This window comes from Notolabrus celidotus, chromosome 6, assembly GCF_009762535.1.
Source record: "Notolabrus celidotus isolate fNotCel1 chromosome 6, fNotCel1.pri, whole genome shotgun sequence".
NCBI classification, from domain to species: Eukaryota; Metazoa; Chordata; class Actinopteri; order Labriformes; family Labridae; genus Notolabrus; species Notolabrus celidotus.
The window spans coordinates 17,803,424-17,818,584 of NC_048277.1; the positions used below are offsets into that span (position 1 = coordinate 17,803,424).

The following is a 15,161-nucleotide window of genomic DNA, read 5'->3' on the forward strand; positions in this document are numbered from 1 at the left end:
TGTATCTAAATGTTGTCAAGTGTTGCCAGATGACCGAGAAACTGTGAGCTGGGAAAATGAAAGTATTGTCTAACATTTAAAGAACTGCTTCTATCCTCTTTATACAGAGAAATGATTGAACGCTAACCCCTCTCTGAGTTTTTGTATTGATAAAATGACCAAGAGGTATCATGTCTACCATGCTTCCTGCTTGTTTTCAGTTTTAATGCTACAGCCAAGCTAACTAGTAAATTATAGTGTCATTGTCAGCATACAGACTTGACAGATGTATTATTCCTACTCTCTACCTTAAAAGGAAATTGGGTGTTTTTTAAGAGCTGAAATATTCCCTTAGGATGTGAATGAGGTTTTTAATGAATGAACGTTGGACGTTGTTTTGCAAAAAAGTGCCAACATCAGCGTAAGTAGATCATTTAATTGACCAAGGTGGTGTTTTGTGGATTATTGTGAAATAATTTACAGCCTGGTAGCTTTTTGGATGCGTATGTGTGTGTGTGTGTGTGTGTGTGTGTGTGTGTGTGTGTGCGTGTGTGTGTGTGTGTGTGTGCGTCCTTGGGTGTGTGTGTCCACGCTCAGCTCATTGGTGTCCTAATGAAGGTGTTGAATAAGAGCTGACCTATTCCGACCTCTCCTTCTCTGCCTCTTCCTTCATCCGTTTCCATTCATCTCCTAATAATGAGAATCTAATTACAGTCAATTATAACAAGCTCTCTCTCTCCTGTCTCGCTCTCTTTTCTCTCTTTATCTTCATCTCCTTTTCTCTTCCTCTATCTATCTCTATCTCTACCCAAGGCTCTACATGTTCTCATTCAATCCCACCTTCTCTCCCTCTCATTATGTCTGCCTTCATACCATCTTTGAAAGTCTTTGTGTGTGTGTGTGTCTATTAGTCAGTGCTACAGTAATGGAGCAATAGTACAGACAAAACCCCACATACTGTCTTTATCACATGTAACACCACTCCTTACAGTCCTGTTTAGCACCTTTATTTATGACATCCCTCTTCCGTTCTTTGTTTATCTGATTTTTGTCTCTTTTCATCAGCGTCACACACTTTCATCTTGCACTGTTTTGCCTCCTGCATCTTTTTACGCCCTGCTTTATTTTTGTCACACTTTTCATCAAAATGATTGAATCACTGTTTACCTCGTCGCAGGCCTGAACACTGACAAACAAGATAGTTTTCTTTTTTCTTTTTCATGTACCATCTGTGTTATGTCAGGTGGAGGGGGTTGTTTGATCCTGAAATCTCTTAAATCTGATTAGCTCTCTGATAACTGTAGTTTATACCTTCCTCTTCTTTGCTGTCATTAATCATGTCTCTCTTTTCTCCGGCCTCAGGTGCTGCCCTCAGCGGTGAGTCGTCTCCTGTCTCTTCTCCAGCCACCAGCCACACCTCACCAGTCACCACCCCCAAGCGGGGCTCTTTAGGGCCCCTTCTTGGTCAGACCAGGGGCCACGGTGTCCCCGGCACCCCTCCTGTAGTCACCATTGCCCCCACAAAGACCAGCAACGGCCTGTGGCGAGCCGACGGAAGACAGGTAAGACACATCGTTTATCCAGTCTGCTGGTTTCCCAGACAAGTCCTCTGCTGTTCTTTTCCTGTTCTTCTTGGTGTTTCTCCTTTTTTCAGTTTTTCTCCATCTTTCTCTCCTTATTTCTCTCAGTAGATGTGTTGTCTGTCTCTTTTTTGTCTCTTTTATGCGTCCTGCTGCTGCTCTCTCCATTAAAGAAATAGACCCAGTCCTTGTCAACAGAACTGTCAAAACCAGCCGTCCTTCTATTTCTTTCTTTATTTCCTTCTGTTCTTTCACTCACCCTTTTTCTGTCTTGTCACATTCTTTCATTTTCACTCTCACACTCCCCTGCCTCACCCCCTCTTCCTTTTCCTAGTTCATGTCTTTTGCAGCAACACATGAGGGGTTTGTAAAGAAACACTAGAGGCTGCGGAGGCTGGCACCTATTGTGTTCAGCTTCCTGCAGTGTGTGTGTGTGTGTGTGTGTGTGTACGTGTGCACTTGACCCTTCACCACAAAAAGGGCCAAGGATGTGAAGAGGGACCCGTGTATATGTGTGTGTGTGTGTGTGTGTGTGTGTGTGTGTGTGTGTGTGTGTGTGTGTGTGTGTGTGTGTGTGTGTGTGTGTCTGTGTCTGTGTCTGTGTCTGTGCGTGAGTTTAAGGTGGGGCAAGCAACCAGGCCCCCTCACACAATGCAGGGGTGAGCCCCCACAGTCGCCACTTCCCCCCTGGATCAGAGCGGCCTTTCTCCCCCTTCACAAAGACCACTCTGTGGCTCTGCCTGCCCAGGGCTCCCATTCATACATTCAGAGGGAAAGACGGAGGGAGGGAGGCAGGAAAACAGAAAATAGGATGTTAAAAAGGAGGGGAGGGAGTGTAAGAATGAGCACAGAGAGAAGGCTTTGCATAGATTCAGTGTTTGTCCTTAATGTGTGCAGCTTGTCTTACAGAGGAAGACAAAAGACAAGAGCAACTTTAAAAAAAATAGATGTTTTTTGGGTTGTTTAATGGTGCGTCTGTGAAGGCCATTGGCTGTCTGAGGGGGTCAGAGGTTAAGGAATGTGGTGGCTGCTCTCCAGACCCTCCATGTGTTGTTTGTATTGTTTGAACTACTGCAGATTGCTGAATGATAAAGAGAGGTTTAGAGAGAGGATGCGTTACTGGTCAGAATCTGCTTTCCATGAGCAGCACAGTCAAAACTATGCAAACACATGCAAAGTGCAGATATATCACTGCAAGTCAAGTGTTGTACTAAACTTGGGTAGCAGATTGGGTGTTGCTGGCATAAGTCATTTGTTTGTGGTTTGTCTGAGGTCCGTCTGACCTGAATTCTGTCTGTTGCTGTAGCAACAAGATGTACAGTGGATATGAAATTTTCTTTTCATTAACATACCGTAACATACCTTTCTTTCCCCTGAGAATCAGCGTCTATCAAGGCTCTTCTGATTTCCTGTAAGTTAGCTCTCTGTCACATGACACGTAGTGAAAGGGAGTGAGTGATGGCTAATGTCAGCCAATCTAAAATCAGAATTGTGAGTTAAGAATGTTAAGCTGATGTTTTATGGTTTATGTGAGTGTTGGATTAAACCATAGACTGTATAAAATATGGACGTAGTATCCATGACGCCACCCAGCTGTTCCTGAGCGCTGTTTTGAAGCCAATCGATGGTGGCAGCCATATTGGAAATGCGGAACTCAACCAGGCAGAGTGTGACGTAAAGGGGCGGAGTTTGAGCTTCCTAGCCAACGTGTTCCCGTTCGGGAGTCAAGTCAGTCATGTCCTTATTTGGGCAAAAACTTGTAATCTTAATATCTTCTGAACTGTTCTGTTATAAAATAATTAATCACCCGTACAGTGTGTGCCGATGGAGAATTTAGCTACGTAGAGCCAAGCTGTTTTTTGAACCAGGCTGTAAACATGTTTATTAATGCTACAAAGATCGTCTTTTTTGAATTGGTGTCTATGTGGTTTCTGGTGTTTCTGCAGCCAGCCTCAAGCGGATTCTCGATGAACTGCAGTTTATAACACTTCTGCATGGGCTTCATAGTTTAAGACTGGAGGTTGCCGCTTGGAGATGACGTATCCGACTGTCCCCTTGGCATTTCCAACATCTAAGATCAAATGAAACCAATGCCTGCTAAGTGGCATACATCGGCCATCACTAAAATCATAATACTGTGCCTATTAGCAGGCATTACTAATCAACCACCGGTCACTGTGTTACTAAACGGAATTGAATAAAAAAGGTTGCACCGCTTCTATTTTTCTGCACTTGCACAGATGCATTTTGAGGTTCTCCAGATTCAATTTCAGGAACGCATGTGGCAAAATTGGCTTAAAAGAATGAGCCAGCAGTTCAAGTTTGGGGATGGTAGTGGTGGTTTGGTTGAGATAATTTTGTGGCAGTTTAAGTTTTGGTAACAAAGAAGATTAATCACACTTGACCAATGAGGTAAAGTGGGACAGATCCATCCTAAGCTGACCGTCACATGGCATGCATCCTTGCTTACATTGTCACTTTTTCTCTGTAAATGTGCATAAAAGTTTGCAAAACATCATTCTGTAATGTAGTTTTTTCCCTCCAGTGCTTTGGTTATGATGATTTAAAGCTTGCAATTGACTACAATCATTCAAGGATCAAAGCAACTGTTCGCATCCTCGGAGTGTGAAGTTATCAGACAGACAGACAGACAGACAGACAGACAGACAGACAGACAGACAGACAGACAGACAGACAGACAGACAGACAGACAGACAGAGCTAGCAGTGAAGGAGAAAGCAGTCGGACAGATATTTGGATCATCTTTCCACTTTGATCTTGACCTCTTATGACATATCAGACCCACTTTTCTACTCTGCTGAGCTCCTGGGTGGAGCTTAGAGAGGTTTTACTCAGTCACTCCTTCTCATTTCCTTCTCTTCTGTTTTTCACTGAGCTCCTCCCTTGCTCACTTTCAGTCATCCTCAAACCTCTTAGAAACACACAGTAATGTCAGCTCTCCCACTGTCTGTCTCCCTGTCAGGTGGAGCCAAGTGTTCAGGGTCTCAGTCGGGAGCGAGTTGGTGCTGAGAACACCCAGCCTCGGCAGGACAACAGAACTCCACCCACCCCTTCTCACCACCCTCTGGCTCACACCTTTGGCCTCACCCCTAGCTCCATCATGCAAGACCCCAGATTACAGAGCCTCAGGTAAGTGCAACTATTAGGGCTGTATGTACCACAAAAACCTTCATACAGAGTCCATTCAGAAGTAAATAATATTTAAATTCCTACTGTCTTCCCTGTTCTTCAGTTTACCCGGGCAGATGCACCCTGTGGTTCCCTCCGGTGCAGTCCCAGAGGAGTATCTGAGAGCACTCAGGCCCTTCACCACCTCAGATGACCTTCGGCTTACCTCCTTACCCATGAGTTTAGACCCTGCTGCTGCTGCCCATGCTGCTGCTGCTGCGTACTACCACCCAGCCTACCTGCACCACCCACTGTCCTTACCAAGGTAACAACACCAACTCCAACTCTGAGTCTTCTCACAGAATTGTATTCCTGTTAGTAACCAGGCAGGATTTTACAAGAGTCTTATGAAATGGATGAGATAAGAGGGGAAGTCAAGCGTGTGAAAATAAATCTTTCTTAACAACTTATTCACTACTGTCCACCAGAGTTCATTTCACCTATTAAAGAAATGTATAGAGGGCCTTAGAATGGCACAGTTCATACAGTGGTTAGTACAATATTTTACTGGGACTACAAAGAGAAAATAACCGATTAAACGCCACTGTAAGTTGAGCAAAAACCATAGTAAGGGGTAAAGTAATGCTGACCGAGTCTGACTGAGTTGCCTCTCTGTGTGTGGGTCTGTCTCTTTGTGTGTCTCAGGATGGAGGAGTCTCTGTGTCTTTCTGCGCTGCGGTCACAGTTCTACTCTGTGCCTGCAGGGGGCACCTTTCCTCCTCTCCACCACTCTGCCCTCCACCTGCACCTGCCTGGAGGCCGCTACCCTGGAGAACTGAACCACGCAGCGCTTGCCGAGAGGTAACACACACACTCACACTCACACTCACACACACACATTTATGCACACGCCCTCTCTCTCCTCTCTCTGTCTGCAGGGCTGTGTGTGTAATCTCTCTCTGCAGGGTAGGCACAGGTTGCTGAGTGTGTGATATTTTTAGCACACACCCCACAGAGCCTCCTATACACTTATCACATATACTGCCCTTCACACACGTACACATTGCACACGAAACCTGACACACGTTCACAAGAGGAAGTCTGTCTTGTAGTTCTTTGAGCACCTTTCTCAGTGTCTCACTGCACACATCCATTCACAAGGGAATTGTTTGTGTTACGATGGTATTTATCCTGTTTCTGTAGAGGCTCCTGTGTTTCCTGTAGGTTTGTTTATGTGCTATTGATTGCTGGTGAATGTGCTCTACTGCGTATGTAAGTGTGTATGTGTGTGTGTGTGTGTGTGTGTGTGTGTGTGTGTGTGTGTGTGTGTGTGTGTGTGTTTTTCCTGTGGATACCTATTAAGTGTTCATCTGCTCTTGCTCAGTCATGCTGTGTATGGATTATTTTCCTTGTGGTTAGTGGAGAGACTGTGTGCATATTTGTGTGTGTTTTTGCATGTGTGTGTGTGTGTGTGTGTGTGTTTTCTATGAGGTTCACCAGTGTGTGGTTGATATTTGCCTCATGTTGGGTGTTGCATCTCTCACCTTCTCCCCTGTGTGTGTGTGTGTGTGTGTGTGTGTGTGTGTGTGTGTGTGTGTGTGTGTGTGTGTGTGTGTGTGTGCGTGCGCTTACTTGTCAACCTCCCCCACAGGCTGCAGATGGAGAATGAGCTCCGCCAGCGAGAGAGACAGCAAGAGCGTGAACGAGAGAAAGAAAGGGAGCGTGAGGCAGGGCTGGAGCGAGAGCGGGAGAGAGAGAGGGAGGAGGAGAGGGGGAGAGAGCGGGAGAGGGAGCTGGACAGACAGAAGGTGAGACAGAGGGAGAGACAGCAGCAGATGGTCAGAGCGGCAGAGAGCCACTACCTGGCTGAGCTGCAGGCTCGGAGGGCACCACCGGAGGACAGGGCCCGGCCCGGGGAGAGGCTGACCCCGAACAGACTGGGTACCTACACACTTACACACACACCTTACACACATACAGTCATGTTTGCAGAAACACATACATGTGCAGACAAAAACAGACACCTAGTGTTGAGGAAACTGCCTCAGTGTGTTACAACCCCAGCTACTGTATGTTAAAAGTATGGATGGAGGAAATGCAAATGCATTAATAAATTAATTAAAAAAATTAATTGCCCATATAGAGTGGCATGACCTTTTGTCCTGTGGGATTTTTGGAGGTCGATCAAGTGACATTGATTGGACAGGAGGAGTTAAATGGTTAAGCTATATGTTAACAAAGGGCAGTTATACAGAACAAACTACACATTTCACATTTCTATTCTTCAAACAAATGCAGGACATTGTTTTTAAGTGAATTGACATTAGGAATTTTTTCTTATTACTACTACCATTACTACTATACTCAAGAAAGGAAGCTCAATTGCTGTCATAATTGTAACTCGATTGAATGGCAATATACAATGGGGGCTGTGGCTCAGTGGGTAGAGTCGGCCGTCTTACAATCGGAAGGTTGCCGGTTCAATCCCAGCTCTGGCAGTCACATGTCGAAGTGTCCTTGAGCTCCCACTGTTGTTCAGCGGTGTGTGAATGTGTACAAATGACAGATCAGCTTATACTGATGGTTCCTTACATTAGCAGCTTCTACATTCAGTGAGTGAATGGGTGAGTGCGATGAGTAGTATGTAAAAGCGCTTTGGATGGTCAGACAGACTAGAAAAGCGCTGTATAAGTACAAATCCATTTACCATTCCAATATTAGATTTCAACAATATCTGAGCTGATGGTATTATAAGCTGACTAAATGCTACGTCAGCCATTATCTGACCGCTAAAAGGTTATTAAATGTTTGTTTAAGCTTGAAACATGGCTTTCCATATTTCTCCATGGCTCTCCAACTTTTCACAGTTGGTTGCCTTTTCGGGGTCTGCATAATAGAAAAGTTGTAACAAATAAATTATGAGAAAACAAAATAAACCCCCAAATTCATACAATTCATAATCTGGACCAAGTACTTAACTTTAAAATAGTGTATAGCTTTACACCTTGAGAATAACATCAGAGGAAAGTTGCTGCTGTGTATATATGATTTATGATAATGAGGTTGCTAAAGGTCACGTGTTATGTGCTGGAGTGGATAGATTTCCATGACATTTGATATGAACATTCATGGCCAGTGACAGGTCAGTTACTTATGATTACAGAGACATTAGAACAAGTAAGGGATAATGTATGGTGAGAAGGTGGTTATGCAAAATACAACCACGGTGGGATAAGACCCTGATGCAAGGTTTTCATTCACGGTTAAGTCTTAACATTAGCCTACTTACACTACTATAAATAAAATAACACTTAACATTTTCAAGTCTAAACTTTAGTGGTTACATTTTGAATGTAATATAAAGCTCTTGTTGAGGGTCAACCTCCGGCCAACTTCCTACACAAGATATCTCAAGATGTAATCTAAGGCAGTCCAAGTTCTTAGTCTTGTGACACTTCCTTCTGCTTACAATGACTCAATGGTTTTAACCAGAGATAGTCAGAGAATACAGAGTTAGTTATGCTTCGTTTCCTTTTACCAGACTGACACTCTTGTAGGGAATATTTCTAAAGACAACACCTTCTGCTGTTCAAGGCACAGTGGTCACTTGTGTAGTAAATTGCGCATGATATGGCTCGTATTGTGCTAGACGTTGTTACTGTTTGCATGATATGTTCCTCTCTGTAGCTGCACTATACGGTGTGCCTGATTTTAAGACCATCTCATAGAAAATGCATTGCCATCAGATGTTAGCTATAATAGCAAAATCCTCAGTTCATTGACTCTCTGTTAAAAGGTCTCCACTTTTTTTTTCCAGACAAAACTAAGGACTCGGAGCATCTGGGTTTCACCACGCCCAAGCCTCTGTCTGTGCAACCCAACCTTCACTCCTCCAGAGGCTCTATCCCTCACCCAGTGCCCAGCTTGGTGCCCTCTCACCTGGGGAAGCATCATACTGCAGCTGCCGGGGGGATCCATGGGGCTCTGGCAGCCGCCATGATGACTCAGAGGGCCAGTGAGTCAGTGTGGTTGGCACGGCAACGAGGGCAGGATAGGGAGGGTCCGATGGAGATGGGCCTCAGGTCACCTGGGAAAGGAGTGGAGCAAAGGAGAGACACCCACAGGTAAGAATACAGAAAGTGTTTGCTTTAAAATAAAGAGATATATTTAGCTTAGTGTAATGTGATGAGAATTTGAGTGTAATTAGAATTTATTTCATTTAAACAGAACCAGCTCAGTCCATCACAACCCAAGCAGCAAAGATGTACCTCCCCTCCTTGGTGCTCCCCCTCCCCTCATCTCCCCTAAAGGTCCCCATCATCCCCCTGCACCTCCGACTACACTGTGGAACCCTGCCGCCCTGGTTGACACTTCCACAGATTCAAGCAGAAAACGTAATCCTCCTACCCCGCCAAGTCGGCCTCCTCCAGGACTTACCAGAGCTGAGAGACCCCCCCTGAGCTGGGGGGAGAAGCTGGAGGAAGGAGGCAAGAGGGGTCCAGAAAGCACAGACATGTTCACCTCACTGAGGGGAGCAAGTTTAAAAGAAACTGGTTCCTGGAGCAGGGCAGAGCAGGAAAGGGCCATCCAGAGCCTGTATCAGAGACATCACATCAATAACCTCCACCAGAGACCCTGTGCACCACCCTCTGTTCACAGCTCTTGCACTGACCAGGCAGCCTCTCCGTCTCCAGCGAGGGAGCGGCAGAGTCAGCCGTCCAAAAGCATGCTGGTATACGATGAAGTTCTTCAGCAGCACCGCCTGCTGCTCAGTAAACTGGACCTAGAGGAGAAGAGGAGGAAGGAGGCCAGAGAAGGAGGTGAGAAGGACAGAAAGGGGATTTATGAGCAGGCGGCAAAGTTGTAGACTGAAGAAATTACTTTTTCTGAATGTTTTGGAAAAATTCTCTTATGATCGGACAAGTTGTGCACAACAGAAAAAAAAATCGTGTTTGTTACATTTGCAAATATGCAAAGACAGTTTTAGGCCACACAACATGTCAGAATCATATAATTTTTCCCATACAGAACAGTCTTTCTGATTGACAAAATCTGCAGAATGGTCTTGATTTAAACTGGTTTGGGTGGGGGACATGTCTGTGAGGCAAAATTTTCCAAGAAATGTTCCAGGGCAAACAAGAAAAACTGTATTAGAACAAAACCCTACGCCCTGTATTTTTTTCAACAATAAAAATGATTGCCTCTTGCTCCTCTAACCAGGTTATTACTACGACCTGGACGAGTCGTATGATGATAGTGATGAAGAGGAGGTGAAAGCTCATTTAAGGAGAGTGACTGAACAGCCTCCTCTCAAACTGGACACAAGCTCACAGGTACACAGACTTCAAACACACATACAGACAGCACGGGGTGTGACATTTTTATGTTTGGATGATATTAAACTGGAGTATTTTTTCTCTTCAACAGAAAGTGGAGTTCCTGGGTCTGTGTGGTCTGACCACACTCGCTCATCGGGATGAGCTCCTGGCTCGTAAGAAGAGAAAGAGGAGGAGGATGATGAGGGAGCGCAGTGTCTCTCCACCAGCTGTGCAGGGCAAGAGAAAGTCTTCTTCACCAGTGATACCTTCAGTTTCCTTAACTACCCCCTACTCTGCTGAGCAGATGGACAGCGCCCCTGAACTGGAGGATAAGAAGGACTTCCTCCTCACGCTCAACCTCTCCCATGTTAACCCGCAGAAGAGGAGAGGTAACTACTTGTGTTTATTCCCACACATCCTTTCTGCCTTTTTGCTACTCTGTGGTGCATTAAAGGGCCTGGTTGGGGGTCACTTGCTTTGAGGACTAAAGCCTCTGTACACAGGGCTCGTTTTTTTAACTGGCTTAGCCAAACTTGCGCTTCAACTTGACGGATTAAAATAGACAAATTCTGGGTTAAACCCTGATATATTCTTGTGTTCATATTTGTATTCAATTGTTTTCCTGCAAGTGCCGCTCTTTGAAGACAGAAAATCTGTTCAACCGATCTGCTTCTCTGAGCAAAGTAACTTGATCCATACATATACCAAAAAGAGCTTCCATCAAACTTTATTTGGCCAGAGTCTGCCTGTGATGATGATTCACTAAACATAACCTCCATTTATCCTTTTACCAACCTTTTTTTGTCAGTTCCTTGTGCGGGTCAATCTCTTAAGACCTTTCTTCAAATATGATTGACAGGTGTTCTCATTCTGTCTTTTTCTCTGCAGATAAGGAGAGGACAGAGGAGCTGCTGAAGGCCATTCAGAGGAAAACTGTGACGTTAGACACACTCAGATATAATCCTCTACCTCTCAGTAGCAGTCCTTCTGCTCCCTCATCTGGTGAGACACATACACACATTAACAAATACACACAGATATTTATATTCATATTTGAAGATTCCTAAGAACCTGTTTTAAATATATTTTTAGGTGACTTCTCCTCAGCCACACCGTCCTGTCAATCAAATGGTCATCTATATCCAGACTCTCCTAGCCCCTCTCCTCCCCACCTATACAAACCTCGACATCTCCACCATAATGACACATTCAAATCCTCCGTGGACTCCCATGTTACCCGCATCCCTCCACCACCGACCCTCCATCAGGAAAAGGCTGAATTAACTGACAAGAAGCTCCAGGGCATCCAGAACGAGGTTGCTGCTTCTCCTCAGAAAAAGGAGCTCAATCCTGTGCAGAACGGACGGAGTCGGCCCTCTGAGAGGTTCACACCTGAGACCTTCGCTCAGCACTTCCATCAGGCCGTGCTGCAGTCCACACACAGTACACAGCACAACAAAGGTTAGCAATGTAGTCCCATAAGTGCTTGGTTGTTATTTTGCCTGATTGACTATTTTTAGAATGAGGATGCTATGCCACCTAGTGGTGTTTATGTGCAGTTACTCTACTGTTGAAGTCAGTAGGCAGTAAAATTGGCAGAAAAAACTGACATTTCTTTTTCTGCTTTCTTCTCCTCTCAGAATTTTCAAACATCATCTCTGAGGCTGGCATAAAGTCCGGCCGCTCACTGCCTCTTAACATCGCTCAACTAAAAAACTCAAACCATAACCACGTCCCTCAGCAGGCACAAATAAACGGCCATCACTTCCACTACCCTGCAGCCAGCAGAAACTCTCCCGGTGCACTGGAAAACCAGTTTGATGATGATGAAGAGGAGGAGTCTGACCAAGAGGGGGAGGAAGAGGAGGAAGAGATAGAAGAAGCTCCAAGGAAGTGGCAGGGTATTGAATCTATATTTGAGGCCTTCCAGGAATATGCTGATGGTGAGTCAATGTTTAAGTCATTTATATGAATGTAGAGCAAAAATTCAGATTTGTGTAAGAGGGCTTATAGGTGTCAGTCAATGACTGATTCTGCATATTCTCATCAAAGATACATGTTTGAGCTGTTCATTTTTCATCAGTAACATTTGTAGTATCAATCATTAAAATGTGTATTTTTTACATTGCATTGTTTAACAGGGTCAGTTAGGTTTTATAGGGATTTTTGGAGATGCATGTAAACACATTCATTCATAGTCTTGATTTTTTTTTTGGGGGGGGGGGGGGGGGGGGGGTTGTCTCCTGTTTAATGTTTTTCATATGCTTTTGATAGATAATTATCCTGTGTTATATAAGGGATTATGTTGAGTGAGCCAGTTGTTTGTGAGAAACATAAATTCTGAAATGGTGAGACGAGATGCTTGTCATTCTGTGGGACTCTATTTCGCACAACCACATATAGATTTGACATGATAAGGCTGTTAGAGTTGCTCTTGCTATTCAGAATGAATTACTGTTATTATGTGGTTTTGATCAATCAAAATCAAGTATTTATTTGGGTGAAAGGTAATAAAGCCGGGTAATAATGGATATCTAACACCTTCTTTTTATGTTTATATCTACAGTAGATGTGTGGTAATAATCACTTGTGTGAAAGTTTAAGCTCTGGATGGGGGCTGAAAGATTTGGCTTATGAGATACTATTTGCCTGTCAATGGATTACTCTGGTCAATTGGTATGATTATAACTTCTCTCTCTTTGTGCGTGTGCGTGTGCGTGTATATGTGTGTGTGTGTGTGTGTGTGTGTGTGTGTGTGTGTGTGTGTATGTGTGTGTGTGTGGTTGTCTCTGAACAGATTGGAGTATAGAGAGGCAGGTTCTTCACAGTCAGTGTAAAAGACTTGAATCACAGAATTACAATCTGACCAGAGCTGCAGAGCAGCTCTCTCTCACTATGGGGGTAAGTATCTGAGAGCATGCCTACCTCTTTGTAGATAGATTCCTCTTCTTTCATGTTTTTATTTTTATCTCAGCTTTCTTGTTTTTTGCACTCTTTTTTTTTGTAAGTGAAGCAACATAATGCATTAAGTCTTGCTTATGTAGTGAGACATGTGTTTGTCCTTGATTTGTCAGGATCTGGTGAGTCAGAGGCAGAGAGTGAGGGAGGAGAGGGAGAGACTGCAGGCCCAGCTCGAGCACTTCAGGAGGTGTCTGACACTACCCAACATCCACTGGGGCAGAGGGCAAGTCAACGGCCACACTCCAAGGTGACCTCTGAATCTGACTTTTGGAAAGATATGCCTCTGACAGCAAAGGAACAATAACAAGAACAAGACAGACTTACCCCTGTCTGCACCTGAATCACTTGAAGGAGCCGTTCCTTGTCATGTCATGCCTCTAAGACTAACTGGTTATGTTACCTGACTGGTTCCAGATTCAACTGGTTAGCTGCCATGTTAGCAGTGGTGACAGTTGAGTCTTAGCGTTCTCTCTTTTTCTGCTCGGGATGGTAACAACACTGTGTAGGTGAAACAGCATCTGTACCAGAGTAACGTTAACCTGAGCGGAGCTCTTTATCAACTTTAACATAAACTCTATTGATCCAAAATAACAAGATGTGTCACTTGGCACAAGCCTGTAGCCTCTCTGGACAGAGGTGAGGACAAACAAAGCGTGCTGTGGTCACTTTTTAACTCTCAAAAGTTGAGTCGAGGAATCAAAGCACACCTCAGGCCTTAAACTTGATAGGATGCACTTGAAATAATTGGAGGAAATACTTGACCTTCCTCTGTGTTGTGGTATGATGTTTTAGTGTTTTTAAGCACTGTATCACAGGTGAAGCAGTTTATGGGCAGGAAAAGGGTACAAAAACTAAAAGATATTATCTATTTAATGCAAAATGGTATCACTGGCGGTTTTAAGGTTTAGTAAAGACATTGTGACGTCTGGGGATAGAAGAAGAGTTTTGTATGTTTTGTTTTCATCATTTTTTGTGGGAAGCCATATGCTCTGTTTGAATTGAAACACTGCTGGTCAGGACATGTTTAGAAAGTGGAGGATGGTAGGACAGTTGTATTCTAAAAAAAATTGTATGTGATGTTAAAACGTTTTCGGGGTTCGACAATAATGCACAATGCATGCAAGACAAAACTGCAAATATCAGTCTTATTCCTCACAACGTTCCAAAGTTGTGAGACTCCAGAGTCTCTGTTCAGAATCCTCCACATGCCTATAAATGTTGACAAAACTTGAACAAAGAATTTTTTATGATATTTTCTAACATAACAGACATTCTTAGAAAATGGCATCACTTGAGTTAAATAACCTTAGACATCCTGTCCAACCTTAAAAATCTTTTCACCAATATGTAGATGATTTCTTGTGGCATTATTTTGAAAAAATACATCAACCTTAATTTTGTATGGAAAGAACAAAAAGGCCAAATTATTATCCAGCTCCTTTGCAGCACTGTGTCAAAACCAATAATCTTTACTCTGAGAGTACTTGAAACTATTCTCTGATTGTTTATGGGTGACATAAACATCCAAATGACACCATCCCGCTGTGGATAACAATAAACTGTTTCTATTCTGGTCTTTTGAAGAGATTTATTTTTGTTCAAGCAAGCTAAAACAATGTCACAGATTCAAAATTTCTGCCTCTTTCCCTATAAAGATTAAAATCCCAGGAGCCCTTTAGTGAAGCTTCAGTAGCAGCTGACTTGTCTGCATCACTTCCTGTGAAATCCTGCATATTTGTTTCAATCAGTTATGTAATGTATTATTTGGGCTGTATAATTGTGATGAATTATTTATGAACATATATTGCTGTAAATTCTGATAAAGATTTGCATTAAAATATCATAAAATGTCTTTTATTGGCTCCTGTCATGTATCTTATGAGAGAGTGATGAATATTCAACAGTGGTCCATGTTTGCTTTCACGCAGGTAAGGATGAACAGTTACTTGATGTACTGTGTAAAAGTCTTCTGATGTCTTTGCTTTGGAATAATTAGAGACGATTTCCTCTCCTGAAACTGTCTGTGCTTGGACTGATTCATGTCGCTGACAGGTTTTAATTATGCAGCTCCAAATGAAACATTTAAAATCTTGTGTCAGACCAGGGTGCTTAAACCATCCCTGCACTGTCACAGAGGACAGATTAAAGTAAGGATGGGGACAGTGACAATTAGCACAGCACAGATAAGACACTA

General features: G+C 43.6%; 1 protein-coding gene across 3 annotated transcripts in view; it reads left to right on the forward strand.

The window, feature by feature from the left end:
- The window catches only part of LOC117813893 (genetic suppressor element 1-like), a 25,400-nt gene extending 10,581 nt beyond the window's left edge, over nt 1-14,819 (forward strand). For all 3 annotated transcript variants that reach the window (XM_034684946.1, XM_034684948.1, XM_034684949.1), the window contains 14 exons: nt 1,342-1,541; nt 4,543-4,709; nt 4,813-5,013; nt 5,394-5,549; nt 6,340-6,629; nt 8,506-8,812; nt 8,916-9,508; nt 9,909-10,021; nt 10,116-10,395; nt 10,895-11,008; nt 11,099-11,467; nt 11,647-11,949; nt 12,804-12,907; nt 13,081-14,819. In XM_034684946.1, coding sequence (XP_034540837.1) covers nt 1,342-1,541; nt 4,543-4,709; nt 4,813-5,013; nt 5,394-5,549; nt 6,340-6,629; nt 8,506-8,812; nt 8,916-9,508; nt 9,909-10,021; nt 10,116-10,395; nt 10,895-11,008; nt 11,099-11,467; nt 11,647-11,949; nt 12,804-12,907; nt 13,081-13,218 — 3,335 coding nt within the window. In that variant the 3' untranslated portion in view covers nt 13,219-14,819. The remainder of the gene's footprint in view (nt 1-1,341; nt 1,542-4,542; nt 4,710-4,812; nt 5,014-5,393; nt 5,550-6,339; nt 6,630-8,505; nt 8,813-8,915; nt 9,509-9,908; nt 10,022-10,115; nt 10,396-10,894; nt 11,009-11,098; nt 11,468-11,646; nt 11,950-12,803; nt 12,908-13,080) is intronic.
- The last annotated feature ends 342 nt before the right edge of the window (nt 14,820-15,161 follow it).